The sequence below is a fragment of the Saccoglossus kowalevskii genome, chromosome 8 (genome assembly GCF_978046115.1).
Source record: "Saccoglossus kowalevskii chromosome 8, keSacKowa6.1, whole genome shotgun sequence".
In the NCBI taxonomy this organism is placed as follows: Eukaryota; Metazoa; Hemichordata; class Enteropneusta; family Harrimaniidae; genus Saccoglossus; species Saccoglossus kowalevskii.
The window spans coordinates 18,933,097-18,960,470 of NC_140648.1; the positions used below are offsets into that span (position 1 = coordinate 18,933,097).

The window sequence follows — 27,374 nt, forward strand, 5'->3', positions numbered from 1 at the left end:
TTACTTTTTCGCAACTTCACAAACCAAGTTGCGATGGTCACCCCTGTCTGTTAGCCCTAAAGATTGCGTTCTCGGTAATCTGAACGTAACATATGGCCACTTTCCTGTTAGCGATTCGCAAGTAGCTATTGTCTTTTTGCTGAGACCGTCTGATGGAAATGTTGGTGGTCGTTATACAAAGGTTAAAGTGTGAATAGGCCTACAATAGGCTGGTCGCGTTGGACAGGTGGTCGCTATATCCAGTGTCTTTAACGTGTAAACTGCGAAGGGACTGTACTAAAGGTGGTCGCTATGAGCAGGTGGCCGCTCTGCACAGGTGGTCGTTAACACAGGTTTAACTGTACATTGACATTGACACACATGTACTGGTAATAATATATTCCTCACTTGTACCAAACAGCAAAGAGATATGAAGGACAACCTCTACGTCGTGACTAAACTGAAATGTGCTGCAGGTCTCGCGGAACTAGCAACTAAAAAATACAAAGCAGCAGCCAAATACTTCCTACAAGCTTCTTTTGATCACTGTGATTTTCCTGATGTAAGTACCTCCACCTGATTTCTGGATTTTACTTGTAATTACTAAGGATAACATAAAAGAATTACCATGTACTGTAAATACTTGTAATTGTAAATTTGTTAATACTAATTTTCATTATTTTCGCTGAAGGAATGATTCATTGAAAATAAAATCCAGCGAATATACCTTTTTTCCTGTATTTTACACACAACTCGTCAAAAATCAGTGAAAATAAATTCCATACAAAATGCCCAGAATGTTTTTTCAGTGAAAATTAATTCCAGCAAAAATAAAGTATTTTACAGTATACGGATTGTGTATCTCAACAGAGTGATGCGGAAGAAAGGTTATTTTTTTTGTAGTCATACTGTTGTATATCATAAACTTACAGTTTGAAGAAGGTATACTCGCTGACTGTACTCTGGGGTACATGCATGAGAAATATAGTACATGTTCGAAATTTCACACTTGCAATCGTTTCATAATCCAATTCATAATTGCTGAATGGTCGCCATTTAATGTTTTAAAATGCAGCTTACAATTCTGGCATCGGATCTTGGTTGCTCATGGATGCTCTTCATTTGTTTTAACTGATCAAATGCAAGATGACTGACTGACTGGTAGTCATTTTTTTCAAAGAATGCTGTTCCTGGGCCAAGAGTATTTCTACCATTTTGTAGTGGAATATCAGGCATACATTTATCCGCCATATTCACTTTAATCCATTCATTATAGTTGTAAAAATATATATTTGATAAATATATAATCTAAAGATACATTCTCTTAACTTGATCTCATCATACTTAAGTAATACTGTCTGCATCTCAGATTGATACGAAACTTGTGGTAGTTGTACATGTCAGTTGGTGTGGGAGTGTTAGACAATATTGGCACCACACCACTAATGGATTTCCCATAGGTGACAGTGCTAACACTTGGTTGAATTAGAAACTTTTGTTAAGCCAAACGACTGTCAATTCTTTGTAGGCTAGACAATCTTGTAACCAAATGTAACATTTTTATGCCGTCATTAGCACAGGCACATTTAATTGACACGATGGTGTTAAAACTGACATGATTTTTAGATATTTAGAATACAATACTATGATTTATCTCTCCTAAAGGATGGTGTGATCAATCTGTCTGATTTTAATCAGTTTTCAATCAGTCAACGTAATTTGTTGGCAGTGATGTTAGAAGTTACAACTCTCTTGTGACAGTGCCGATGATGTAGATCTTAAAACATTGTGTGTAATATATTTCAACCAGTTTTAAGCAATTTTGAAAAAATACTGTAACAATATTTTATTCTGTTTTAGCTTCTCTCACCCAACAATGCTGCCATGTATGGTGGTCTTTGTGCACTGGCGTCTTTCGACCGGCAAGAATTACAGAAAAATGTCATATCTAGCAGGTGAGTGTATACACAGAATAGGGACTTGGTAACATGCATGTGCGCTTCATCAATTCGTGTCGCTGACATGTGTAGCTTTCATACAGTATGCAAACATTGCATCAGTCTGTGAATTATTTGAAATTATTTGTAAGTGCTCTATTTATCAAGATTTATCCACCTTACATTTACCGTTTTTTTTAACAAGTGCTTTGACATGTATCAGTAACAAGTGATTCCTGGACCTTTAAAGCATGACAGACGACAAAGTGTACCGTAAAAACTTGTTTAATTCGCAGTCTCTATTAATTCGGCACACCCATTTTATTTTCGAACGCTAACTTTTAAAAGTATCCTTTTAATTCGCGGCATTCAAAACATATTTATAATTGTATTCTATTAATTCGCAGGCCAGAATAAAGTGCATAACTCAGAATATATTGCATGAAGACATTAAAAATATACATTTTTTTTGAGTTTTTATGTTATCAGTACTTGGTGTAGCCGCAATAGCAGATGATCTCGGTCATCACAGCCTTTCAATTAGCAAGCAGTTTAGGTTCGATCAAGATTTGACCTGAAAAAATCATTCCCCCACGACACTACAGATGTTGGGCAAGATTATTACATAGTTGATAAATATCTAACGGTCAGCACATTGATTACGAATTTCTGTGATGGAAAGCTTAGTACAGGGCTTTTCGTCGCTGGTCCACAGGGTTGCATTGACCATGTGTCCACCATTTTGGAAAGTGATTTTATTTTATGACATCATTTAAGTGAACCACCTTATAGTGCGTAAATTGCCATTTTTGATTGGTCGGGCGATTGACCTTGTGTCACATTTTCATTATACCGGATTCGGTAAAAAACAGAGTTAAGCGGTCATGTACATTCTATAAATCTAACCTTGCACACATAATCTTGTCCTGACATGATTTTTGTCCAAAAAAGAAGTTTCCTTTCATTTAACCGCCAGTTAACTCTTCGCGTTCATGGTATTTGTGAGAGTTGAAAGACTTTTTGAACAAATGACAAGTAACTATATTGATTTGCTTCAAGCTGTGTGGCCCGAATTTAAATATCAGTGCATAAACTCTGGAGGTCGTTACCCAATGTCGCACGAGTTCAGTCGAAATGTACGTGAATAATGCGATCGAAGTGTGCTGCCCAGAGTTTATTATATTATAGTGAAATTTAATTTGACTTATGGTATGTTTATGTTTGCGTAATTATTACGAATACAACGCATTATCAAGTCGGTGATATTGAAATATTCACAGACCCAATACCCCGGTCACTGCCCTAACAATAGTAAAAAAAAACAAAACTAATTATCATGAAAGCAATACATTACGAAGTTGAAATATTCAGAGCCGGTACAATATTGTAAACAAATTTGCGTAATTAGAAAAGCAGTGCACTAAGTAAACTACCTTGATATATTCAAAGCCAGTACAGAGTTGCATACAAGTTTCGTAATTACAGTACAGTCGGATATAATAACAATTTTACTAGATGGACGCGCGGGGCACAAAAGAAAAAGGTTGCTAAGGTAACGCGCCAGTTCAATGCGTGACTTGGGGTCAAACTTCAGCCAACACACACTTGATGTTAGCATCGCCACGCTGCAAGTTTTGCAAAGAAGTACTTGAAGTTCAATTGCGTCCCAAAATGATGTCGCTGATCACTCAGTTGTTGCAGCGTGTGTTGTGTCATGTCCATGATGCACCCTGTTTCGACTTTGGCTTGCTTTTCCTTCTTAGTGCATGTTCTTGTTCATGTAAATTGCGACCTCTCACCAATGTATTAAAACATTTTAAATTCACTTTGCATGATTATATTTGGTCAACGCAAAACATTATTTTCTGATACCATTTTTATCAACACAGGGTTATTTTTCCAGACAAGATGGGCCTCGTAATATCTGCCATAACATCGCCCAGGCGATCTTTTGGTTCACATTTTTCTAAAAACAAATCAAATCCTCCAGAAGATCGCTCAGGGCGGGGTATCAGCCGAATCCGGTAAATGAAAGTGCTTGACAAAAACAAAACAAAACAATCATGTAAACAATGAACACATGGCAGTGTAGCCAGACGGCTACTTTGTAGCCACGTGTTCAATTGTGTAGAGAGTGACCTTTGCCATTTCACTGTTCCATTTTCAAGTGTAACATGGTGCATGATCCTTGACGCAGTGCGTGTTCTCTGTCCGACTATACGCCATGAATGTCGCCAGCCACGAGTCTCAGAGGCACTAAAACAACGTCCTGTAATCGTGTTCATTAGAAAACAAAACAAATCACTAATAAATTTATGAAAACAGCTCCTTTTTGAATCGATCTAAAAGTACTCTTAATTCGCGCACTAAAAACCAATAATTTCCGTTTTTATGCTATTAATTTGCGCACTTGAAAAAATAATTATTTTTACTACCGTGAATTAATCAAGTTTTTACGGTATTCCAATTTTTTTTTATGTTTTTGTATTCTTCACATGGGACCATTATTCAAACAATGCATTGCAGTTGAGCTTTACAGTGGGTGGCCAAATACACTGATTAAAATGAACACTGCTAAGAATGTTTCAAGGAATATTACAATGCTCCAAGGGAAAAGCGACAGTGGTTTTCATGATCAGTTTATTTTGGTACTTGCTTTAACTACTTCCAAAACAGTTTGATCATCATAATTTTTTCCTACCAACATTTTGGTGCTACATCTTCCTCAATTATATTTTTATATTTTTGTTTACGATAATTGAATTTTTGTTCAAATTTCCATTTATTATTACCTACATGTCTTGTATGCATTATTATTTTGTGAAAAGTGACAGAGATTTATTTTAGCCAGCATATTTTTATTAAATCGTCTCTGTTATCTGTCCACTTGTGGGTTCCATGTGACGTATACAATGCATGTAAACAACATTGTTCACATGACAACATTGTTCACATGACAACATTGTTCACATGACAACATTGTTCACACATGCAGTGTAACGACTGATGTACTTTAAAGTAACAATTCATCAACTTATTTTTTTCTTATACAGTTCTTTCAAGTTGTTTCTGGAATTAGAGCCCCAGCTTAGAGACATTATTTTCAAGTTTTATGAATCCAAGTATGCATCATGTTTGAAAATGTTAGATGAGGTTAAGGACAATCTTCTTCTAGATATGTACCTTGCCCCACATGTCAATACACTTTACACTCAGATTAGAAACAGGGCTCTTATTCAGGTGAGTTTTCTTTAGTGCTCGATTGCACTTTTTAGCTCCGCTGTCGACTTTGTCGAGCGGAGCTTATCATATGAGTGATTGTCCGTCGTCGTCGTCCGTCGTCGTCCGTGTCAATGTTTTACTTTTTCGACTTCTTCTTGAAAACTACAAGCCTGAATGCTTTGATACTTGGTGTATATGTACCTTGGGTAGACCTCTCTGAGGTTTGTTCATTTCATCTTGATATCTTCAATTCTTTAATTTTGGTGAATATTTTTGTCATTTTTGGTAAAAAGTGATATTTTCGACTTCTTGTTAAAAACCGCAATTGCAATTGCTTTGATATTACATATATAGCAGGGTTCGTACGCAGCCTTGAATTCCTGGAATATACTGGAATTTCGAAAATCACTTTTCCAGGCCTTAAAAAGCCTTGAAATTTTGCTTTTTTATTTAAAATCCTGGAAAAACCTTGAATTTCACTATTTTTCATTTATTATTGGCCACTCTCCAATTTTTCCTCTCCGTCTTTTGATTATAAATTGACGATTGTCGATCTGTGGTGAAGTCTGCCGGTTTAGGGGTCATGTTGGTTGTCACAGCAATGTAAGGTCATGAGCTGCGTGAATTCGGCTTGTTGATTGGCTGTTGTAGAAACGCGTTCAGTGCCTACTTAGGCAAGCCCAGGAAATGTTGTATGGTTTTTTTTTCATGGACCGTGACTGACTTCATTGTTTCAACCAGCTGGTCCAAAACGGCATTGTTTCTAATCCTATTCATTTGTTTCGACGACGTGCCTGAAAATATTCACACCTATTTATTGTTCGGCGGTGATAAGATGTCAGACACGCAATGAAACTACTTTTGTTCTGGCGGCAACCTCTGTCAATACTCTTTCTGATGAATGCGTCAGTGTTTCGCAAGTTTTCGACAATGAGCTGTTATCACCGTAAAAGTGTTAAATTCTTCTTCAATGCTCAGTTTATCTTTCGAAAACAAATAATTTCTTGATTTAAAAAAAAATCATGCCGTTTTCCCATGGAAATCAAAGCCAAAAGATCGCACTGCATTATCGGTAAATCTCTTCCGTGTTCACCATGAGGTCGCTGAACTGTCATTAACATATTTAAATGAGCTATGTAATTTAGACACGTGGGCACCATCCAGCATTTTGATTGGTTAATTAGCGACATGACCTATCCGGTCAATAAAACGTCACGTGTGCATTCAAAAACATGGCGGATATTGTATCGTATCGTATCGTATCGACCGTTTACATGTGACTGAAATCATTCACTTACGGCGAAACTAAGTTTAATTTTACTTGCATTTCATAACAATTCAACGGATTTATTTTTCGTGCGTTATTGTAATCACTACTGAATAATAACCACACTTCGAAAACAAGTAAGTTATTTACTTGTGAACCGCAGCATGGCCGGATTGCGCTACCGTTCCGTGATCATTTGCTACTAGGCAGTGCATTTGTGTTTGTTTTTATTTGAAACTTCTGTTAGAATATACTTTTCGTTACCAAGAAAATTAAAAAGATAAATGCATATTACATTAAATATACTGAGTATTTTTTTATCATGTGGACAGTTTTTTTGATTGACTGTAATATTTCAACATTTCGTAACGCCTATTTTAGAACCAAAGTAAGGCCTTTCACTCTTCCCTGACGCCTATTCAAGAGATTGTACGGTGTATTGTTTGTTTTGTGCAAGTGTTGTAGGGAAAAAATGACCACGCCCACTTAGTGATTGCAATATGTACGTAATAGAAACCGCACCCCGAACTTGAGCTTTTGATCCGAATTTTTTAATTGATACATTGTAATATAAACCGCGGTTTATATTAGGACTTTAACGGTATGCTTGATTTTGTGAAAGCTGTGCCTTCAACATCGACTGGAAAATTAGCTGACGTTGCAACAGTTAAAGCGTGGTGTTCGAATTTCATGTAAATAAACAATGTATTTTACACGCATTGTATACGTCGCTATGAGTCCCATATCGAACAGGACGCGGCACGATGACTGTCGCCCTTTAAGGTTAATAGACCCGAAGTAACGAGCAACACACTCACTGCTCACTGTGGTATGGACACAGCAAGTCTTACAGCAGAAGTTTTGTGGGCAATGAAATGCGTTAATTCGCACTACAGTTATAAAAGTTGTGATGATTTGGACAGTTATTTCGAAGGATGTTTCCAGATAGTGATATAGCAAAGAAATTCACCTGATAGAAACTGACTGAGTTTTTGTCAAATTGGCTGATGTAATAGTAACATGGTTGACACACCAAACTGTCCAGTTACATTCACTACTATGATATTAATTGGGAATGTCAAAACTTGCAGTTTGTTTCGCACATTATTCATGTTTCCTGGTCATAAATAAATTTCATAAAGTTTATATTGTAGTATTTACTCTGTGTGTATATAATAAAGAATGTCGGTATTGACTTTGGGTTAAACTTAAACAAGTATTCCACTGAAATGCTTTATATCGACTATATTTCCCTACAAAATTAGCCTGGAATAGCCTGGATTTTCATCAATATTGGGCCTGGAATAGCATGGAATTTTATTATCTCTGGGGTGTACGAACCCTGTATAGGTACTACATGTGGACCTCTCTCAGATTTGTTCATTTTGTAATGATATCTTTAATTCTCTAATTTTGGTGAATATTTTTGTAATTTTTGGTAAAAAGTGATATTTTCGACTTCTTGTTAAAAACCGCAAGTCCAATTGCTTTGATACTACATATATAGGTACTACATGTGGACCTCTCTCAGATTTGTTCATTTCGTGATGATATCTTCAATTCTCTAATTTTGGTGAATATTTTTGTCATTTTTGGTAAAAAGTGATATTTTCGACTTCTTGTTAAAAACCGCAAGTCCAATTGCTTTGATATTACATGTATAGGTACTACATGTGGACCTCTCTCAGATTTGTTCATTTAGTGATGATATCTTCAATTCTCTAATTTTGGTGAATATTTTTGTCATTTTTGGTAAAAAGTGATATTTTCGACTTCTTGTTAAAAACCGCAAGTCCAATTGCTTTGATACTACATATATAGGTACTACATGTGGACCTCTCTCAGATTTGTTCATTTCGTGATGATATCTTCAATTCTCTAATTTTGGTGAATATTTTTGTCATTTTTGGTAAAAAGTGATATTTTCGACTTCTTGTTAAAAACCGCAAGTCTGATTGCTTTGATATTACATATATAGGTACTACATGTGGACCTCTCTCAGATTTGTTCATTTTGTGATGATATCTTCAATTCTCTAATTTTTGGTGAATATTTTTGTCATTTTTGGTAAAAAGTGATATTTTCGACTTCTTGTTAAAAACTGCAAGTCCAATTGCTTTGATACTACATATATAGGTACTACATGTGGACCTCTCTCAGATTTGTTCATTTCGTGATGATATCTTCAATTCTCTAATTTTGGTGAATATTTTTGTCATTTTTGGTAAAAAGTGATATTTTCGACTTCTTGTTAAAAACTGTAAGTCCGATTTCTTTGATATTACATATATAGGTACTACATGTGGACCTCTCTCAGATTTGTTAATTCGTGATGATATCTTCAATTCTCTAATTTTGGTGAATATTTTTGTCATTTTTGGTAAAAAGTGATATTTTCGACTTCTTGTTAAAAACCGCAAGTCCGATTGCTTTGATATTACATGTATAGGTACTACATGTGGACCTCTCTCAGATTTGTTCATTTAGTGATGATATCTTCAATTCTCTAATTTTGGTGAATATTTTTGTAATTTTTGGTAAAAAGTGATATTTTCGACTTCTTAAAAACCAAAAGTTCAATTGCTTTGATATTACATATATAGATACTACATGTAGACCTTTCTCAGATTTGTTCATTTCGTGATGATATCTTCAATTCTCTAATTTTGGTGAATATTTTTGTCATTTTTGGTAGAAAGTGATATTTTCGACTTCTTGTTAAAAACTGTAAGTCCGATTGCTTTGATACTATACACATTGTTCATTTTCTAATGATGTCTTCAGTTCTTTAATTGAAATGTGCATTGCTAACAGCGGAGCTATCTCAGCCGATAGGCTGCTTGTTGTTCATTCTAGAGATTATTCTGATGGCACCATGGGTTTGTGTGCAGAAATATTGAAATTTGACTTTGACTTTTGTGCTTTGGACTGTCAACCTGATTGAAGCCTTGAAATGGAGTCGCTATTTCTTACAAAAATGTCACGTTGGAAATGTAGGATACTGAGCATATATGTAAAATTGTGACTTGATCATTTGGAATATTGCCAAAGCATGATGTTTTTTAATTACCATGAAATCTGTATTAGAAGCTGCATCCCTAATAGAAGTCGCATCTATTCTTTTTAAACATTTGAGAACTAAAAATTCATTGTTTCTCATATTTGTAGCTGCTCTAATAGAATCCGCATCCTATCTATTGCATTGTACCATTTTAATAGAAACCTTGGCTTCTAATACAGATTTTACAGTAGTTTTAGTTACTTCTGCATACTTCATCAACAGAATAACCAGTGACACATATGCAATGTGGTTGTTGATAGTTTTGGGATCATCCAAACAATTCTGATACCAGTCACATTTTGTGACATCAAGGTGTTCTGTCAAAATTGTCTGTGGATTATATCATTTGCACTGACTTATAATTTCTTTCTCTTTCAATTGGCAATACAGTATTTCAGTCCATACATGTCTGCAGATATGAGAAAAATGGCATCAGCATTCAACACCACTGTGACCGAATTGGAAGATGAATTGATGCAGCTAATACTAGATGGACAGATCAGTGCTAGGATTGACTCTCACAACAAGGTAAGTGACTGAGTTGGAAGATGAATTGATGCAGCTGATACTAGATGGTCAGATCAGTGCCAGGATTGACACTAACAACAAGGTATGTGACTGAGTTGGAAGATGAATTGATACAGCTGATACTAGATGGACAGATCAGTGCCAGGAGTGACTCTCACAACAAGGTAAGTGACTGAGTTGGAAGATGAATTGATACAGCTTACAGCTGATACTAGATGGACAGATCAGTGCCAGGATTGACTCTCACAACAAAGTAAGTGACTGAGTTGGAAGATGAATTGATACAGCTAATACTGGATAGTCAGATTAGTGCTAGGATTGACTCTCACAACAAGGTAAGTGACTGAGTTGGAAGATGAATTGATACAGCTATTACTGGATGGTCAGATCTTTGCTAGGATTGACTCTCGATCACAACAAGGTAAGTGATTGAGTTGGAAGATGAATTGATACAGCTGATACTATGGACAGATCAGTGCCAGGAGTGACTCTCACAACAAGGTAAGTGACTGAGTTAGAAGATGAATTGATGCAGCTAATACTAGATGGTCAGATCAGTGCCAAGAGTGACTCTCACAACAAGGTAAGTGACTGAGTTGGAAGATGAATTGATGCAGCTAATACTGGATGGTCAGATCAGTGCTAGGATTGACTCTCACAACAAGGTAAGTGACTGAATTGGAAGATGAATTGATGCAGCTGATACTAGATTGACAGATCAGTGCTAGGATTGACTTTCACACAGTTTTTTTGCTAATAATTTTTAAAATTGTTTAATTTTCTACAGATTCTGTATGCCAGAGATGTAGACCAGCGGAGTCACACTTTTGAGAAGTCTCTTGCCATGGGAAAAGCTTTCCAACGGAGAACGAAGGTCAGATATCAATCAATATTTGATGTAAATTTAATTTAGGAAAACTGTTTTTCATTAATCACTCATTGCTATTGTTAAGTAGAACATGAACATTAATTTTCAAGGAACAAATTCTACAACTTGCTTCTAAACAATTGGTAGAAAAGAAATTTACGTTGACAGTTCAACAGAAAACAAAAAAATGTGAACATTTCTTTCTCCAGCAACCATCTAGAGATTTTGGAATTTAAATGCATACTGTTAATATAATAAATGAACTTTTTCAAATGTAAATACATTTTATCATGAAAATTGCTAATCCCACCACTTGAGGGCGCTGTGCTGATATACATGATATACACTAGATGGCGTTGTTGTGATGGACTATAATTTTACTGGGATTATTCTAGTATGCATTTAGAAGCACTGTATTATGTTATAAAATCATGAAAAGGTTTCCTAAGTGAATGTAAATTGATTCTGATGTTTCATTGCAATTTGCATATGATAGTTTTAAAATCTGATTTTTTGGTGGGATCAAATATCTGTTGAATTGTTTGTAAAACTGTCAAAATATGAATGCATATACACCAACGCCAGAAACTAAACCAAAGATCTATTAAATGTCACTCTCTGTTGTATTGCTTCATTGTAAGTGCTTCTCTTTTAAAAACTAGTTTGTGGTTAAGGATTTAGTAGAATTTCAAGGGCTTCAACTTAATTGCTTGAATGTTTATGCAGACTTGTTATGGTACACATATTCTGGTAGTTTGAAAACAAATCTGTTTAACCTTGCATTTTATTTTATCATGGCTCGTGTCAAACCATGTAATCCTACAGCAAATAAAAGTGAGCAGAATCAATCTTTTGTCCAGTAACTTAACTTCCAGTGAATTATTATTCTATTGTGAATTATTATTATGCATGAAAATTTATACATAAAATATGTAGTTGAAAAATGATTGCATGTTTTCTTGCTAACACTTTTTGACCAAAGTGATAATAACTTTAGAACCCAGACTTTTATAGAAAAATATTATTATGTTGAATCATATAATGAAGGATACATGTACAAAAAAAATATGTACTGTAAATGGGTTATTTATTTACTTGGTTTCAATTTTGCTTATTTCGCTGACTGGGAAATGTGCTAAATTAAAACCCAATGAATATGTATTTAGTTTAGCATAGAACACATTGTCTAAATGATAAAACCGTAAATTTAAAACCCACTGAATATGCCTGAAATACTGTGAAATACTTTATTTTCGCTGGAATTAATTTTCGCTGAAAAGACTTTTTGGTTGTTTTGTATGGAATTTATTTTTACTGATTTTTGATGAGTTTAATGTGAAATATAGGAAAAAAAAGTATATTCACTGGATTTTATTTTCACGGAATCATCCCTTCAGCGAAAATAACGAAAATAAATTCCAAGCGAAAATAAAGTATTGAACAGTACTAAATCAGTGAAATTTAAACCCATTGAAAATTAGTCATTTTACAGTAAGTTATGATGTTATGATGTAAGTAATCGTCAAAAACTCACTTTTATTCACACATGGCGAGATAAAAATAAAATGTGATTTGATTACAACCTCCTACCTTAAAGTTGTTTTTCAGAATTGAACAACATGATGAATGCTTTAATAATGAGATGACATAATGGCGTTCATCAACTATCACTACATGAACTGTAAAACCATTAATTGATTTTACTGTATTTAATTTCACTGTTGTAATAATTTCAAATTCATATATTTTCGAATCAAACAATAAATGTTACTGTAATTTGATATGTGCACGTGGATTTTATTTAGGCAAATTTCTCAAATCAGTTAAATTAAAATCCAGTAAATAATTAATGAGTATGAATTTGTATGTAAATTATACGTTAATTAATCAATATTGCAATTTATATTTGCAGGCATTAATACTGAGATCCGCAATGCTGAAAAATAACATTCATGTGAAGGCAAGTACATCTTCATAAGCTGCAAAATGGCTTTCCTCGTGGAGCTCTCTAGCATGGTTAGCATACTACTTGTGTCCTCCTTCGCTCTTTTCAAGTGTTTTAAACTGAAATCTACTACCGGTAGTTATTTATCATTGAGTGATTGATGTATATATATATATGTATGCATTCTTGATGTCAGTCGCTGTAGTTGTTGTGTCTTTTGCCAACTGCGAAACGTACTCGTCATTGTGCGTGTGATCATGTTTGATTGGTCAGTCAATGTTGTCATGCGAGTCTCCTATCTGTTTATTTCCTTGAGTTTAGTTTAGGCATAATGTAGATGTACTTGTTGTAATGAGGTATCCTCACCTATGATTTATTCTCAAAGGGCAGTGCTCGTCACATCACGTCGCGCCTGTGCAACATTAGTGTAGATAAGCATTGGATTTCCCATAATTCAATGTTCTCTTCTAACAGATATCATGACTTGCACTAATTACTATCGATGACTCAACTTCGATAGCTTACAATCACCAAAAATTTTTTACCTAATTTAAGGTGGGTGATGTAATGTTGCAACAGTGAATGTCACAGAATATTTTATTTATATGAGACCCATGTGTATGTAGGACATGCATGAAGCAATGACCACTGCTCATTAAATCTCTTTATATATATGATGTATTGTTATACATCTGATTTTATCCATTCCTAAAACAAAAAGTTTGAAAGTGTTAAAGAATTTGAATATCTTCCTCATTTGTAAAAATATACATCATATTTGTATCGCATTAAAACACAAACCCAATTACTTTTAACTTATTACTGCATGAAGGAAAACTGATGTCTAATAATAAGAATATCGCATAAATATGCATCCCCCATGTGTGGTCGATATGATCACTGAGGCGATTGCCAGACTATCTTCATGCATACCTTGTGGTATTCCCGTAATAAAGCCATATGTGTCGTACACAAAAGGTAACAGCGGAAATCTACCTTGCATTTCTATCGATTCATTTGAGATTGAGTTTTTCATCATCCTGGGGTGTCAGCAACTCAACTCCCACACACATACGTCTTCTTATGATCTAAAGTTGAATTCCTGCCACAGCATCTGAGTTAAAACATTGTATATTTCCAATGTTACTTGTGTTTAACTTGTTTCTTCTTGAATCAGAATTTAAAAATGTACCACATGAGAATTAAGGTTGTCCTGATAAATGTAACAAGTGTTGCAAAACTGGTCGAGATCTAACCATGCATGACTCCCATGTTGAACCGGTATTTTAATAGCCTCCAGTAGTGTTCCTAGTACAATAAAATTGGGTTGTCAACATACCAATGAACAAAATTGTAAAAAACATTTAGTTATTCGGCAAATTCTCAATTAACCACCCCAAAATCTGGTAGTGTATGTTGTTGATTTATAAATATGTTCTGTTTGTGGGATTAATTATTGATGTGTAGTAAGCTGCTTTAGTCTGTTTCCAAATTGTTTTAGCAGTGAAAATAATTTTTCACTATTTTTTTTAAATTTTTAATTAAAATCTGTAGGTAATAGGAAAAGTCCAAATTAAATTTATTCCAAGGCTAATGAAGAAATTGTGATAAAATAACTGATTGTATAGAATTTTGCTTCCAAATTTTGGCAGGAACAAATTTGGAGTTAAGATCACAGTAATTTTCGTGAAATTTGATTCTCATGGATACCTTTCAATTACCAATTTGTGAAAGTGTATTGCGGTGAAAATTAAACAGTTTATAGTGTACCATAAATCTGGCTGAATGTAATAAAATTGGGCTTTCTATGTTCTCTCCTGAAATGTATCAACTGATTCAAATTTAATACTCAGTTGAGAAGCGTTGTCGTCAAATGTTAATCCCAGGTGATCTCGGTGACTGAAAACTGGGTCAATGTACTTTCTCGACATGTTGACCTCCTTTTCACATATCACAATTGTATAAGTTGAATTGGAGTACCATTTTGGGTGATACAGTTCACAATGTGTGGTTTATTTGTTGGCTATTATTGAGCTGCGACAAGTTACATGTTGATTGGTTTGCATTGGTGACTGCTAGGAGATGATAAATTGACAGTCAAATTTCAATGTCATCAAGTTTTTATGGTATGATATCTGTATATATGTGTCACTGACTGCATCTTGGCCAAAATACCACTGACTGAGTCGGTTCTTATTTACATCGCAATACATAATATGTAAGAGAGAATAACGTAAATCATTAATATTCTAACGTCACACATATAGTAAAAATAATCAATTTTAAAAATGGTCTGGTTTTCAGAATATAAATTATAGTTAAACCTTGACTGACTCAAATTCAGTGATTATGAATTCATTAGGTGTTACAATTACAATTAAAATAATGTTTGATGGCCAAAATTATGAGACTATACTGCTCTAAGATGAAAGCACTTTTACAGTTTATTGCGCAAGTAGATTTGAACTCCATGCATGACTGGACATGAGAAAGTACAGCTTGCTGATGAGAATTGTTCATCAATGAAACTCATTGTCATTGCATGTTGTGAACGTGGACAGTATACATTGGTTCAAGAATGTGTAAGACAAACATTTTTGGGACTATAAACGGATCTAAGTGGGATTATTATAATTATCCTAATGATATCTATCCGCAACTAATTGAACTAAACTATAATGATATTCACTTTTGCACTAATTGGAATATATGATAATAAATAATTAGCACACAGGAGCACTTTCAGCACACGTCTGGTTTCGGTTCCATGAAACCAATGGTATAATCCTGGTATTACGTCTATGTTACCATTTTGTGGAGATCATTCCATGTCAGTTTTTGTATTTACTTGTCTCTCTCAAACACATTTGTTTTTGCAATAAAAAAACACTGACACCATTGTTACTTTAATCTTCTCTCATTTCTTTCCTTTGCTCTTCTTCTCCCAGGGGGCTCCCTGCCTCACAGGCAACGGAGGTGAGATCCATTACAGTTTAATGATTCACCAGTCTGTGTTCTCTAGTCATCAGTGCATCTTCTAATTCATTTGCTTTTGATGTTCTGCTAACAGTTTTCATGTCGGCACGTGCTTGAAATCTCAAAGTATGGTTTTTTTGTCTGTCTGCAGTGTTCCATGCCTTCAATGCACAACACTATGTTCCATATTCCTCCAAGCACCGCACTACATTCAATAGCTTCCCCAAGCACCGCACTACATTCAATAGCTTCCCCAAGCACCCCACTACATTCAATAGCTCCCCCAAGCACTGTGTTTCATACCTTCAATGCAGAGCTCTACTTGTGCTCCCTTTTGTACATGTTTTCAGACATTTCCTCCTGCACGACTGCAGCCATTTCCTGTGATTATTGTATACGACTGCAGCCATTTCCTGTGATTATTGTAAAATCACTGTGAAAAAACCTGAAATTTACATCTGTAGTTCATTCACCTAGTTTATTATAGAAACATGTGCGCAAAGAATATGAACAAATTCTTCATTTCACCATTATTATTAATGCGCTTTGATTAATACTTTATCATATCGCACCAATTATAACAAAGTCTCGGTTTTAATTTACAAAGTAGAATGTGATTTAAAAAAAAAAATGTTGTGCATCATCTGGATGTAAACCCCACGGTAAACTTAAAGATAGAGCTGCCTAACTAAATTGCTTTCCTGAAAAATTACTACTCATAGTGTGACTGCCGTGTTCATTGAGAGGCTTGGATTATATTTTTTTTATTTTATTTTCTATAATGATGTTTTCAAACCTTGCCCACAGTTGCTTTATATCTGCTTTCTGCCTGGAGGCTTTTCACCGCTAATCAATACAGGCATTGTCCCTGCATTGCCACCATATGAGTGATTATGGTTACATAATACCTCGCTTGTATGACTGTCTTATTCAGCCTAACAGCATTGCGGTGTTGGGCATTTCTCAAGTGCTATACATAAGTTGGCTACTTACAGTGAGCTCACCAGGGATTGCCTATTAAAGAAAAGTGTCTCGTGGGTTCTTACTTGGTTGAATTGCATTTGCGATCTTTGTTTCCCGCTGAAATCTATATATATATATATATATATATATATATATATATATATATATATATATATATATATATATATATATATATATATATATATACTGTATATAAAAACATACTTCCTTGCTATGAAATTGTTATATGCTCTTACTCTACAGTATTAAGTTTGATGCCCTTGTAAGGTTCATGAATGATTAAGAAGAGCCCCATCATTTTTATCTGTTCGTTCATAACAACAAAGAATTAATTTAATTCATAGAATTAATTGCAACGTCTACTGTTTTTAACACATTGAGATAACAAACATCCTATTGATTTTTGCCTCCCTTACTTTCGCTTCATACCCAAAGTTTATCTCATTAATTCACTATCCTGCTATTACGAGCCAAGAAGTGTCAGTTGTCAGTCTACGCTTCATGTCTAAAAATATGATACATCACAGTTTCATACTCCGTTTTGCGCCGTAAAGGTGTATGTCTCCGTACAATTACCCCAGACTTAGTCAATGTAACAAGATTTCCAATGATTTATGAAGTTGTCTCTTGAGAACATTAGGTGTCAAGTCTGCGAGTTAACAGTCCCACACTAAAGCAGTTCCAGTGGTAAAGTATTAATCAGAAACGTGTCTGTAACAATTCATGCCAAGATTGTCTGTATATGGAGGTTTGATTTATGACTACAATTAAATTATTTATTCAATATATTGCTTACATGTCAGATTCATAGCAATAATAACAAAGTAGGAACCATATAAGGGGGGAGAATCTGTTTAGGTTTAATCCAAAATTAATAAAAAAAAATCAGTTGTTTTACCTACCAAATGAATTCCTCTACACATAAGAATATAGACAATATAGCTTGTGTGCTAACTTCTGTAAATGACACAATTGTGTCTATGGTCAATCTAAATCATGTTTGAATGATTCAGTCCACAATGAATTGCTGGTTGATGTTAGATTCTATAAAGCCAGTACGATGTTAGCTAGTGTTATTACATCAGGTATTACATTTAAAAAAAAAAATGACTGGATTATTTTTACACTGTAAAGATAAATATAAGAAGTGACTGACTGAATCTTGTGTTAATACTTAACAATTTCACAAAGAGATAATTGTTACACAGACTGTTGAAGTCTCTCTCTATTTGTGCTCTCAACAAAGCAAGACGTCATTTATCCCGACATCTCCATAGCCCTGAGGATATTAAATTTGCACGTGTTAAATGATTATAAGTGTTTTCGCAAAGTGATCTTTTGAAATTTTCGGCTCATAGAGCTGAAGATGTTGTGTAACCATGGCAATCAATAGCAAATGTTGCTATATTTAAGCAGAGTAAATTACCAAGGAAATCATAGTTTCCTGCAGTGTTGATACCCTATTTTACGCTAATATTTATAATGAGTTCAGCTGGTGAAACCAGAATGCTTCGGTGGCTGTCAGAGCATAACTAATTCAAGCTGGATGGATGAGGCATGACAGTTGAGTTAAAAATAACGATTGTAAGCTGAGGACTTCATTTTTGATCTTTTGAAATGTACGTTTTCTAATTTATTATACGTTTGTTTTGTAATTTGACCTTTTGTCAATCAACTATCGGTTGTACAATTTTAATACAAAAAGTCACGCAGCAGTACCGTTTCTGGTACTAAATAATGCAGTATGTACCATCTAATGTGCAAGTATATTCTATCTTATTTTGTACCAGAAATGGTACTGCTGCGTGACTTTTTTTCTTCTTCTGTGCGTACTTGTTCGAAACACACAAAATGTTGACAGTCACGAAACGCTGCTGGTCATTCACCTGTCTAATTATGTAATTGTAGCAGTTGATTAAAATTTTTCTGCCCAGACAGTCTGCCCTGTAGGAATGTAGTGAAACGACTGGCAGCAAAAGTAATCCAATTATTTCATAGGTGCAACTGGAGTACATGTACGACACTGCCTGCAATTACCCATAATCCTTTGTACTAACTGATATTAGTTTGTAAATGTCACCAGGACACATCTATCTGCTTTGTGGTTTGTGCAGTTTCTTTTTTTTTTCTGTTTTCCTAATTGCTAAATATTTGGAAGTTTTATTAGTAGTACCGGTATTAGTGATTTTGTTGACAAATTTTAGTTAAAAAAAACAATTCTAAGAATATTCACTGCACCTATATGCAAATTAGGTGCCAGGTGATAGAGTGAGAACTTGTGTTAGTGATTACATTTCCCATACTTAGCACCTCTACCCAGTATAAAGTGTCTTTTACCAGACATTGGTTGACATTGTAATCAGTAAAATCCAATAGTTTTCCAATCCGATTTCCAATAGTTCAAATTTTAGGACTTGTTGGTATGTTGTGGTGCTATGTGAACCTGCAAATATGCTTGGATGTAGCTGCCAGCTAATATCATTACGGAATAAAAAAAAAAAAATCATATGGTGGGTACGATAAGAATGAACAGTTTTTTAGCTCCGCTGTCGACTTTGTCGAGCGGAGCTTATCATATGAGTGATTGTCCGTCGTCGCCGCCGTCGTCGTCGTCGTCCGTCGTCGTCCGTCGTCCGTGTCAATGTTTTACTTTTTCGACTTCTTCTTGAAAACTACAAGCCTAAATGCTTTGATACTTGGTGTATATGTACCTTGGGTAGACCTCTCTTAGGTTTGTTCATTTTATGTTGATATCTTTAATTCTCTAATTTTGGTGAATATTTTTGTCATTTTTGGTAAAAACTGATATTTTCGACTTCTTGTTAAAAACCGCAAGTGCAATTGCTTTGATATTACATCTATAGGTACTACATGTGGACCTCTCTCAGATTTGTTAATTTTGTAATGATATCTTTAATTCTTTAATTTTGGTGATTATTTTTGTCATTTTTGGTAAAAACTGATATTTTCGACTTCTTGTTAAAAACCGCAAGTCCAATTGCTTTGATACTACATATATAGGTACTACATGTGGACCTCTCTCAGATTTGTTCATTTCGTGATGATATCTTCAATTCTCTAATTTTGGTGAATATTTTTGTCATTTTTGGTAAAAACTGATATTTTCGACTTCTTGTTAAAAACCGCAATTGCTTTGATATTACATATATAGGTACTACATGTGGACCTCTCTCAGATTTGCTCATTTTGTAATGATATCTTTAATTCTCTAATTTTGGTGAATATTTTTGTCATTTTTGGTAAAAACTGATATTTTCGACTTCTTGTTAAAAACCGCAAGTGCAAATGCTTTGATATTACATATATAGGTACTACATGTGGACCTCTCTCAGATTTGTTCATTTTGTAATGATATCTTTAATTCTCTAATTTTGGTGAATATTTTTGTCATTTTTGGTAAAAACTGATATTTTCGACTTCTTGTTAAAAACCGCAAGTCCAATTGCTTTGATACTACATATATATGTACTACATGTGGACCTCTCTCAGATTTGTTTATTTCGTGATGATATCTTCAATTCTCTAATTTTGGTGAATATTTTTGTCATTTTTGGTAAAAAGTGATCTTTTTGACTTCTTGTTAAAAACCGCAAGTCCGATTGCTTTGATATTACATATATAGGTACTACATGTGGACCTCTCTCAGATTTGTTCATTTTGTGATGATATCTTCAATTCTCTAATTTTGGTGAATATTTTTGTCATTTTTGGTAAAAAGTGATATTTTCGACTTCTTGTTGAAAACCGTAAGTCCGATTGCTTTGATATTACATATATAGGTACTACATGTGGACCTCTCTTAGATTTGTTCGTTTTGTGATGATATCTTCAATTCTCTAATTAATTTATTTTGGTGAATATTTTTGTAATTTTTGGTAAAAAGTGATATTTTCGACTTCTTGTTAAAAACTGTAAGTCCGATTGCTTTGATACTATTCATATTGTTCATTTTCTAATGATGTCTTCAGTTCTTTAATTGAAATGTGCATTGCTAACAGCGGAGCTATCTCAGCCGATAGGCTGCTTGTTTAATGTACTTGTCTGGAATTACTATGAGCGACTGGAATGTAATTTAGGCATTGTTTTAATAATATTAGTGATTGGACGTTCAGCTATATATTTATCTCCAATAATTAAATTAGCGTTTAACCATTTTAATGTCTACATGTATGTCTTAAACCTAAGTAATTTCTTTCAAACATTTTGAACAAGACCTATGACCAAAGATAGTGTAGAAAATGTCCTAATATTTTTTGATAGGAAACATGATTTCATAAACATTTTTCAGAAAATTGTTATTTACAGATTATATAGATGTTTGATTTTGTAAAAATGGTAATATGCACGGGTGTCACTAAAACGCATGTTCTTGAACTACAATGGAATTGATGTAGTGTATAAAATAGCTATCGAATCTGACATAGTAATCTTGAAAAACATTTTATTACTGGTATTTTCTAAATTGAAATTCACTCTACAGCTGCATAGGTCTTTACTTGAATTCCTCTCCCCCAGCATATTTTTGGGGGATTTAATTTTAACTTAAAATCTCCACAAAATTAGTGACGTTAGTGCGGGTGTGGGTGTTCACTGGGAATGACCCCTTTGAAATAGAGCATGAACATAATTTGAACCTTCCATAGATTTGTTACATATGTATCAAACTGCATATCTCTGTGTACCTCGCCCTGGTAATGCCACCATACACTATTTTTAGTACCTGTTCGAACGCAGTCCAAAAACGGAGACTTATGGATTGACATTTGTGCGTCTGTGCATCCGTGTGTCTGTCTGTGCGTGCATGCGTCTGGGCCTGTATCTTAGACATGCCTGGACCAATCACAATCCAACCTCACACATATATCATACATGATATTATACATATGCACATCAATTTGTTTCACAATCTGATTCAAGATGGCTGCATAATAGCCATTTTTGTGCTATCTTTAATTCTCTAATTTTGGTGAATATTTTTGTCATTTTTGGTAAAAACTGATATTTTCGACTTCTTGTTAAAAACCGCAAGTGCAATTGCTTTGATATTACATCTATAGGTACTACATGTGGACCTCTCTCAGATTTGTTAATTTTGTAATGATATCTTTAATTCTTTAATTTTGGTGATTATTTTTGTCATTTTTGGTAAAAACTGATATTTTCGACTTCTTGTTAAAAACCGCAAGTCCAATTGCTTTGATACTACATATATAGGTACTACATGTGGACCTCTCTCAGATTTGTTCATTTCGTGATGATATCTTCAATTCTCTAATTTTGGTGAATATTTTTGTCATTTTTGGTAAAAACTGATATTTTCGACTTCTTGTTAAAAACCGCAATTGCTTTGATATTACATATATAGGTACTACATGTGGACCTCTCTCAGATTTGCTCATTTTGTAATGATATCTTTAATTCTCTAATTTTGGTGAATATTTTTGTCATTTTTGGTAAAAACTGATATTTTCGACTTCTTGTTAAAAACCGCAAGTGCAAATGCTTTGATATTACATATATAGGTACTACATGTGGACCTCTCTCAGATTTGTTCATTTTGTAATGATATCTTTAATTCTCTAATTTTGGTGAATATTTTTGTCATTTTTGGTAAAAACTGATATTTTCGACTTCTTGTTAAAAACCGCAAGTCCAATTGCTTTGATACTACATATATATGTACTACATGTGGACCTCTCTCAGATTTGTTTATTTCGTGATGATATCTTCAATTCTCTAATTTTGGTGAATATTTTTGTCATTTTTGGTAAAAAGTGATCTTTTTGACTTCTTGTTAAAAACCGCAAGTCCGATTGCTTTGATATTACATATATAGGTACTACATGTGGACCTCTCTCAGATTTGTTCATTTTGTGATGATATCTTCAATTCTCTAATTTTGGTGAATATTTTTGTCATTTTTGGTAAAAAGTGATATTTTCGACTTCTTGTTGAAAACCGTAAGTCCGATTGCTTTGATATTACATATATAGGTACTACATGTGGACCTCTCTTAGATTTGTTCGTTTTGTGATGATATCTTCAATTCTCTAATTAATTTATTTTGGTGAATATTTTTGTAATTTTTGGTAAAAAGTGATATTTTCGACTTCTTGTTAAAAACTGTAAGTCCGATTGCTTTGATACTATTCATATTGTTCATTTTCTAATGATGTCTTCAGTTCTTTAATTGAAATGTGCATTGCTAACAGCGGAGCTATCTCAGCCGATAGGCTGCTTGTTTAATGTACTTGTCTGGAATTACTATGAGCGACTGGAATGTAATTTAGGCATTGTTTTAATAATATTAGTGATTGGACGTTCAGCTATATATTTATCTCCAATAATTAAATTAGCGTTTAACCATTTTAATGTCTACATGTATGTCTTAAACCTAAGTAATTTCTTTCAAACATTTTGAACAAGACCTATGACCAAAGATAGTGTAGAAAATGTCCTAATATTTTTTGATAGGAAACATGATTTCATAAACATTTTTCAGAAAATTGTTATTTACAGATTATATAGATGTTTGATTTTGTAAAAATGGTAATATGCACGGGTGTCACTAAAACGCATGTTCTTGAACTACAATGGAATTGATGTAGTGTATAAAATAGCTATCGAATCTGACATAGTAATCTTGAAAAACATTTTATTACTGGTATTTTCTAAATTGAAATTCACTCTACAGCTGCATAGGTCTTTACTTGAATTCCTCTCCCCCAGCATATTTTTGGGGGATTTAATTTTAACTTAAAATCTCCACAAAATTAGTGACGTTAGTGCGGGTGTGGGTGTTCACTGGGAATGACCCCTTTGAAATAGAGCATGAACATAATTTGAACCTTCCATAGATTTGTTACATATGTATCAAACTGCATATCTCTGTGTACCTCGCCCTGGTAATGCCACCATACACTATTTTTAGTACCTGTTCGAACGCAGTCCAAAAACGGAGACTTATGGATTGACATTTGTGCGTCTGTGCATCCGTGTGTCTGTCTGTGCGTGCATGCGTCTGGGCCTGTATCTTAGACATGCCTGGACCAATCACAATCCAACCTCACACATATATCATACATGATATTATACATATGCACATCAATTTGTTTCACAATCTGATTCAAGATGGCTGCATAATAGCCATTTTTGTGCTAACAAAAATCATCAAAATCAAGCATTTATGAATGGATTTTGAATGGATTTTGTTCAAAATTGGCACCTCACTTTATTTTTCAGATCCCATTTGAATTGGCCGACTGGCGGCCATTTTGTTTTAATGCATGCAGTTCTAGCGCCATATCTCTGCCATGCTTTGACTGATTATGTTCAAATTGTATATATTCATTATACATCATGTTATAGATATATACATGTATTCAAAATGACTGATTTTGTTGACTCCCGTGTGCGAAGCACAAAAGGGAGTCTTTGCAGTTACCATGTCTGTATGTCTGTATGTCTGTATGTCTGTCTGTATGTATGTATGTATGTATGTATGTATGTATGTATGTCACTTTTTTTGTTCCACCGTTATCTCAAGAACCACTAATCAAATTTTGGTAAAACTTGGTACATAAATGCTCTGGGATAATGCGCAGAGTTGATTAGGTTTTGGTAAAAATCTATGAATATTAATTACCTAATTTGCATGATAATTAGCTGATTTTTAGCTGTTCCAAGACTGTTCCACTGATATCTGAACAACCACTCAGTGGATTTTGATGAAATTTGGCACATGGATGCTCTGAACTAGTGCGCAGATTTGATTAGTTTTGGGTAAAAATCTATGAATATTAATTACCTAATTTGCATGATAATTAACTGATTTTAAGCTGTTCTATGACTGTTCCACTGATTTTTGAAGAACCACTCATTGGATTTCAATGAAACTTGGCACATGGATGCTCTGAACTAATGCGCAGATTTTATTAGTTTTGGGTAAAAATCTGTTAATATTATTAATTACCTAATTTACATAATGCTTAATCAATTTTCGGCTTTCACCTGATATCTCAAGTACTAATCATAACATTTCAATAAAACTTGGTACATAGGTGTCATATGACACTGCACATACATGATAGTTTTTAGGGTAATATCAGTACATATTAATTACCTAATTTGCATAATTAATTAATTTTCAGCTTTTGATATTTCGAGTAGTAATGATCACGTTTCAATGAAACTTAGTACATAGTTACTTGAGGACTGTGCAGAGACCTAATTAGTTTTTGGGTAAAAATTTGTGCATATTAATCACCTTATTAGCATAATTAATTAATTTTCAGCTTTTCACCTGATATCTCAAGTACTAATCATCACATTTGAATGAGACTTGCGACATAGATATTCTAGGACTATGCAGAGACCTGATTAATTTTGGGATAAATAAATGTGCCTATTAATTACCTAATTTGCATAATTAGTTAATTTTTTGCTGTTCTATGATGTCTAAAAACCACTCATTGGATTTCAATGAAACTTTTAAAGAGTACCCATCACATTTCAATGAACCTAAGACTGCACCATATTAGTTTTTGGTAAATATTTATGCTTCTTAATAACCTAATTAACATAATTAATTAATACTGATATCTCGAGTATTGATCATCACATTTGAATAAAACTTGGTACATAAATGCTCTAGAACAATAAACAGTCTGATTAATTTTGGGTTAAAATCTGTTCATATTAATTCTCTAATTAGCATAATAATTAATATTTTTTTGGTTCTAATCACATTTCAATGAAACTTGGTACATTGTGCAGGGGTTATTAGTTTTACACTTAAATCTGTTCGTATTAGTTACCTTATTTGCATAATTAGTTTTCAGCTATTCCATCAATATCTCAAGTATAAGTAATTTTGAATTAATTTTTAATGTGTCTCCAAAACTCTCAGCACACGGGAGTTCTTTCTAAACTTTCTTTGATTTTAATTAATGCTGTTCCAGAGCAATATCTCTCAAAATTCGATAACTAACGGAGACTGCCATGCATGGCTTGTGTTTAAATGAATGCGCTTCTAAAGCCATATCTCTGATATGCTTTGACTGATTATGTTCAAATTTTATATATTCGTTTTACAACATGTTATAGATATATAGACTTATTCAAAATGGATGACCGGTGGCCATTTTGTTTTAATTAATGCTGTTTCAGAGCAATATTTCTCAGATACAAGATGTCAATCATTTTAATCTTAAGTCATCATAATCTAGCACCATCTTCTGGATTCATATCTCTGACATGTTTATGTTCCAACTATATTACCATAAACAAAATTATATATCTTAAATTTAAACTAACTGGGACTGTGCCATGCATGGCTTGTAAAAATTAGTTATGGCATATGAAATTTAAATGATTAATCATTCTCTGTCATTGTTCTCTACTAGACCTCTGCCACCTACATGTAGTGTGACTATTGTCGGTTGCTGTATTTAGGAGTTGCTGATTTTCATATTTATGTACCAGCCATATTGATTTTCTTTATTCTGTGCAGTTGATGTGCGCCCCCCCCTTCCCATGTGTAGACATGCCTTATTCAGAGTCTTCGATTTTGTGGTGTGAGTATCTGACTGGTGGAAATTTTGTTTTCTCTGATCATTTGTCATTGATGGTCTTGTTCCATGGTGGTACAGAAACTACGGTAAACTTTATGAATCACATTATCTCATCAGCAACAGTTTTATAAGACTTGTCGTCTTGTATCAGCCAATATTACAAATAATTGATTGAATCACAGGTTTGGGTTAACTATTCTAAAAAGTTGTTGCATCATACCAGTAATTATTTTAAACTTACTGATTGATTTTATAACAGGTAACCTGGTTGATCTTTGCCAATTGAAAATATCATTCTGGCCATATTTGTGTGCATGCCTCTGTTTCATTCAGCCTTTTTTTTTTTATTCATGGTGGCTATTTTATGATTTTATTCAGATTGGTTGACTGGCATCAATTCTCTTTGTTTTTGCTTACTTTTGTTTATATGGTCACCATTTTCAGATGTAAAATGCCATATTGACATGCAAGATCACGTGGGAGGAATGTGTTGATTCTAACACAAATATATCAGAGATTTCAGTTGGGCAATCACAACTAAGTATGATATATGATTAGTTTTATTACCCATGCAGGCTTGAAGTGAGTTTAATTGTTAGGTTTTACTGTCTAAAGTACTATACAATGTATTGTGATTTGTGACTGGCATTTAAAGTGTCAAATTATTTTCAACTCAGAACATTTACAAACGTGCATTTGAGTACATGTATCTTATCTTCACCAGCATACAACTTTCACATCAACTCTCGCTTGATTTGGTTTCACTAAGTGATTTTATGTTACTGGAAGTGTTTTTCAGCTTTGTGTGCCTCTAAGGCACAGCAGTATTTTAAAAAAATTGTATGCACATTGAATGCTCATAAACAAGCTTTACGGTTATAGACTCAATTTATTAAATAAAGCAAAAAAAAGAAAAAGAATTATAGATGTAATAATTGTTGATTCAGACACAAGCAAACTTTTTTTTTCACTCAGTATGAATTATTTTGTTATAACAAAAAGCTGTGTGCAGGT

The 27,374-nt window shown here is 33.8% G+C and overlaps 1 protein-coding gene across 9 annotated transcripts in view; it reads left to right on the top strand.

Moving 5' to 3' along the window:
• The window catches only part of LOC100370101 (COP9 signalosome complex subunit 1-like), a 49,866-nt gene that overhangs the window by 7,204 nt on the left and 15,288 nt on the right, over positions 1-27,374 (top strand). For 3 of the 9 annotated variants that reach the window (XM_085502299.1, XM_085502300.1, XM_085502306.1), the window contains exons 7-12: positions 401-541; positions 1,840-1,934; positions 4,970-5,156; positions 9,857-9,994; positions 10,782-10,868; positions 12,775-12,822. In XM_085502299.1, the coding sequence (XP_085358425.1) occupies positions 401-541; positions 1,840-1,934; positions 4,970-5,156; positions 9,857-9,994; positions 10,782-10,868; positions 12,775-12,822 (696 nt within the window). Of the gene's footprint in view, positions 1-400; positions 542-1,839; positions 1,935-4,969; positions 5,157-9,856; positions 9,995-10,781; positions 10,869-12,774; positions 12,879-15,755; positions 15,784-27,374 lie in introns of all 9 variants that reach the window. The other 6 variants (XR_014930093.1, XR_014930092.1, XM_085502302.1 and 3 more) reach the window with 3 other exon arrangements.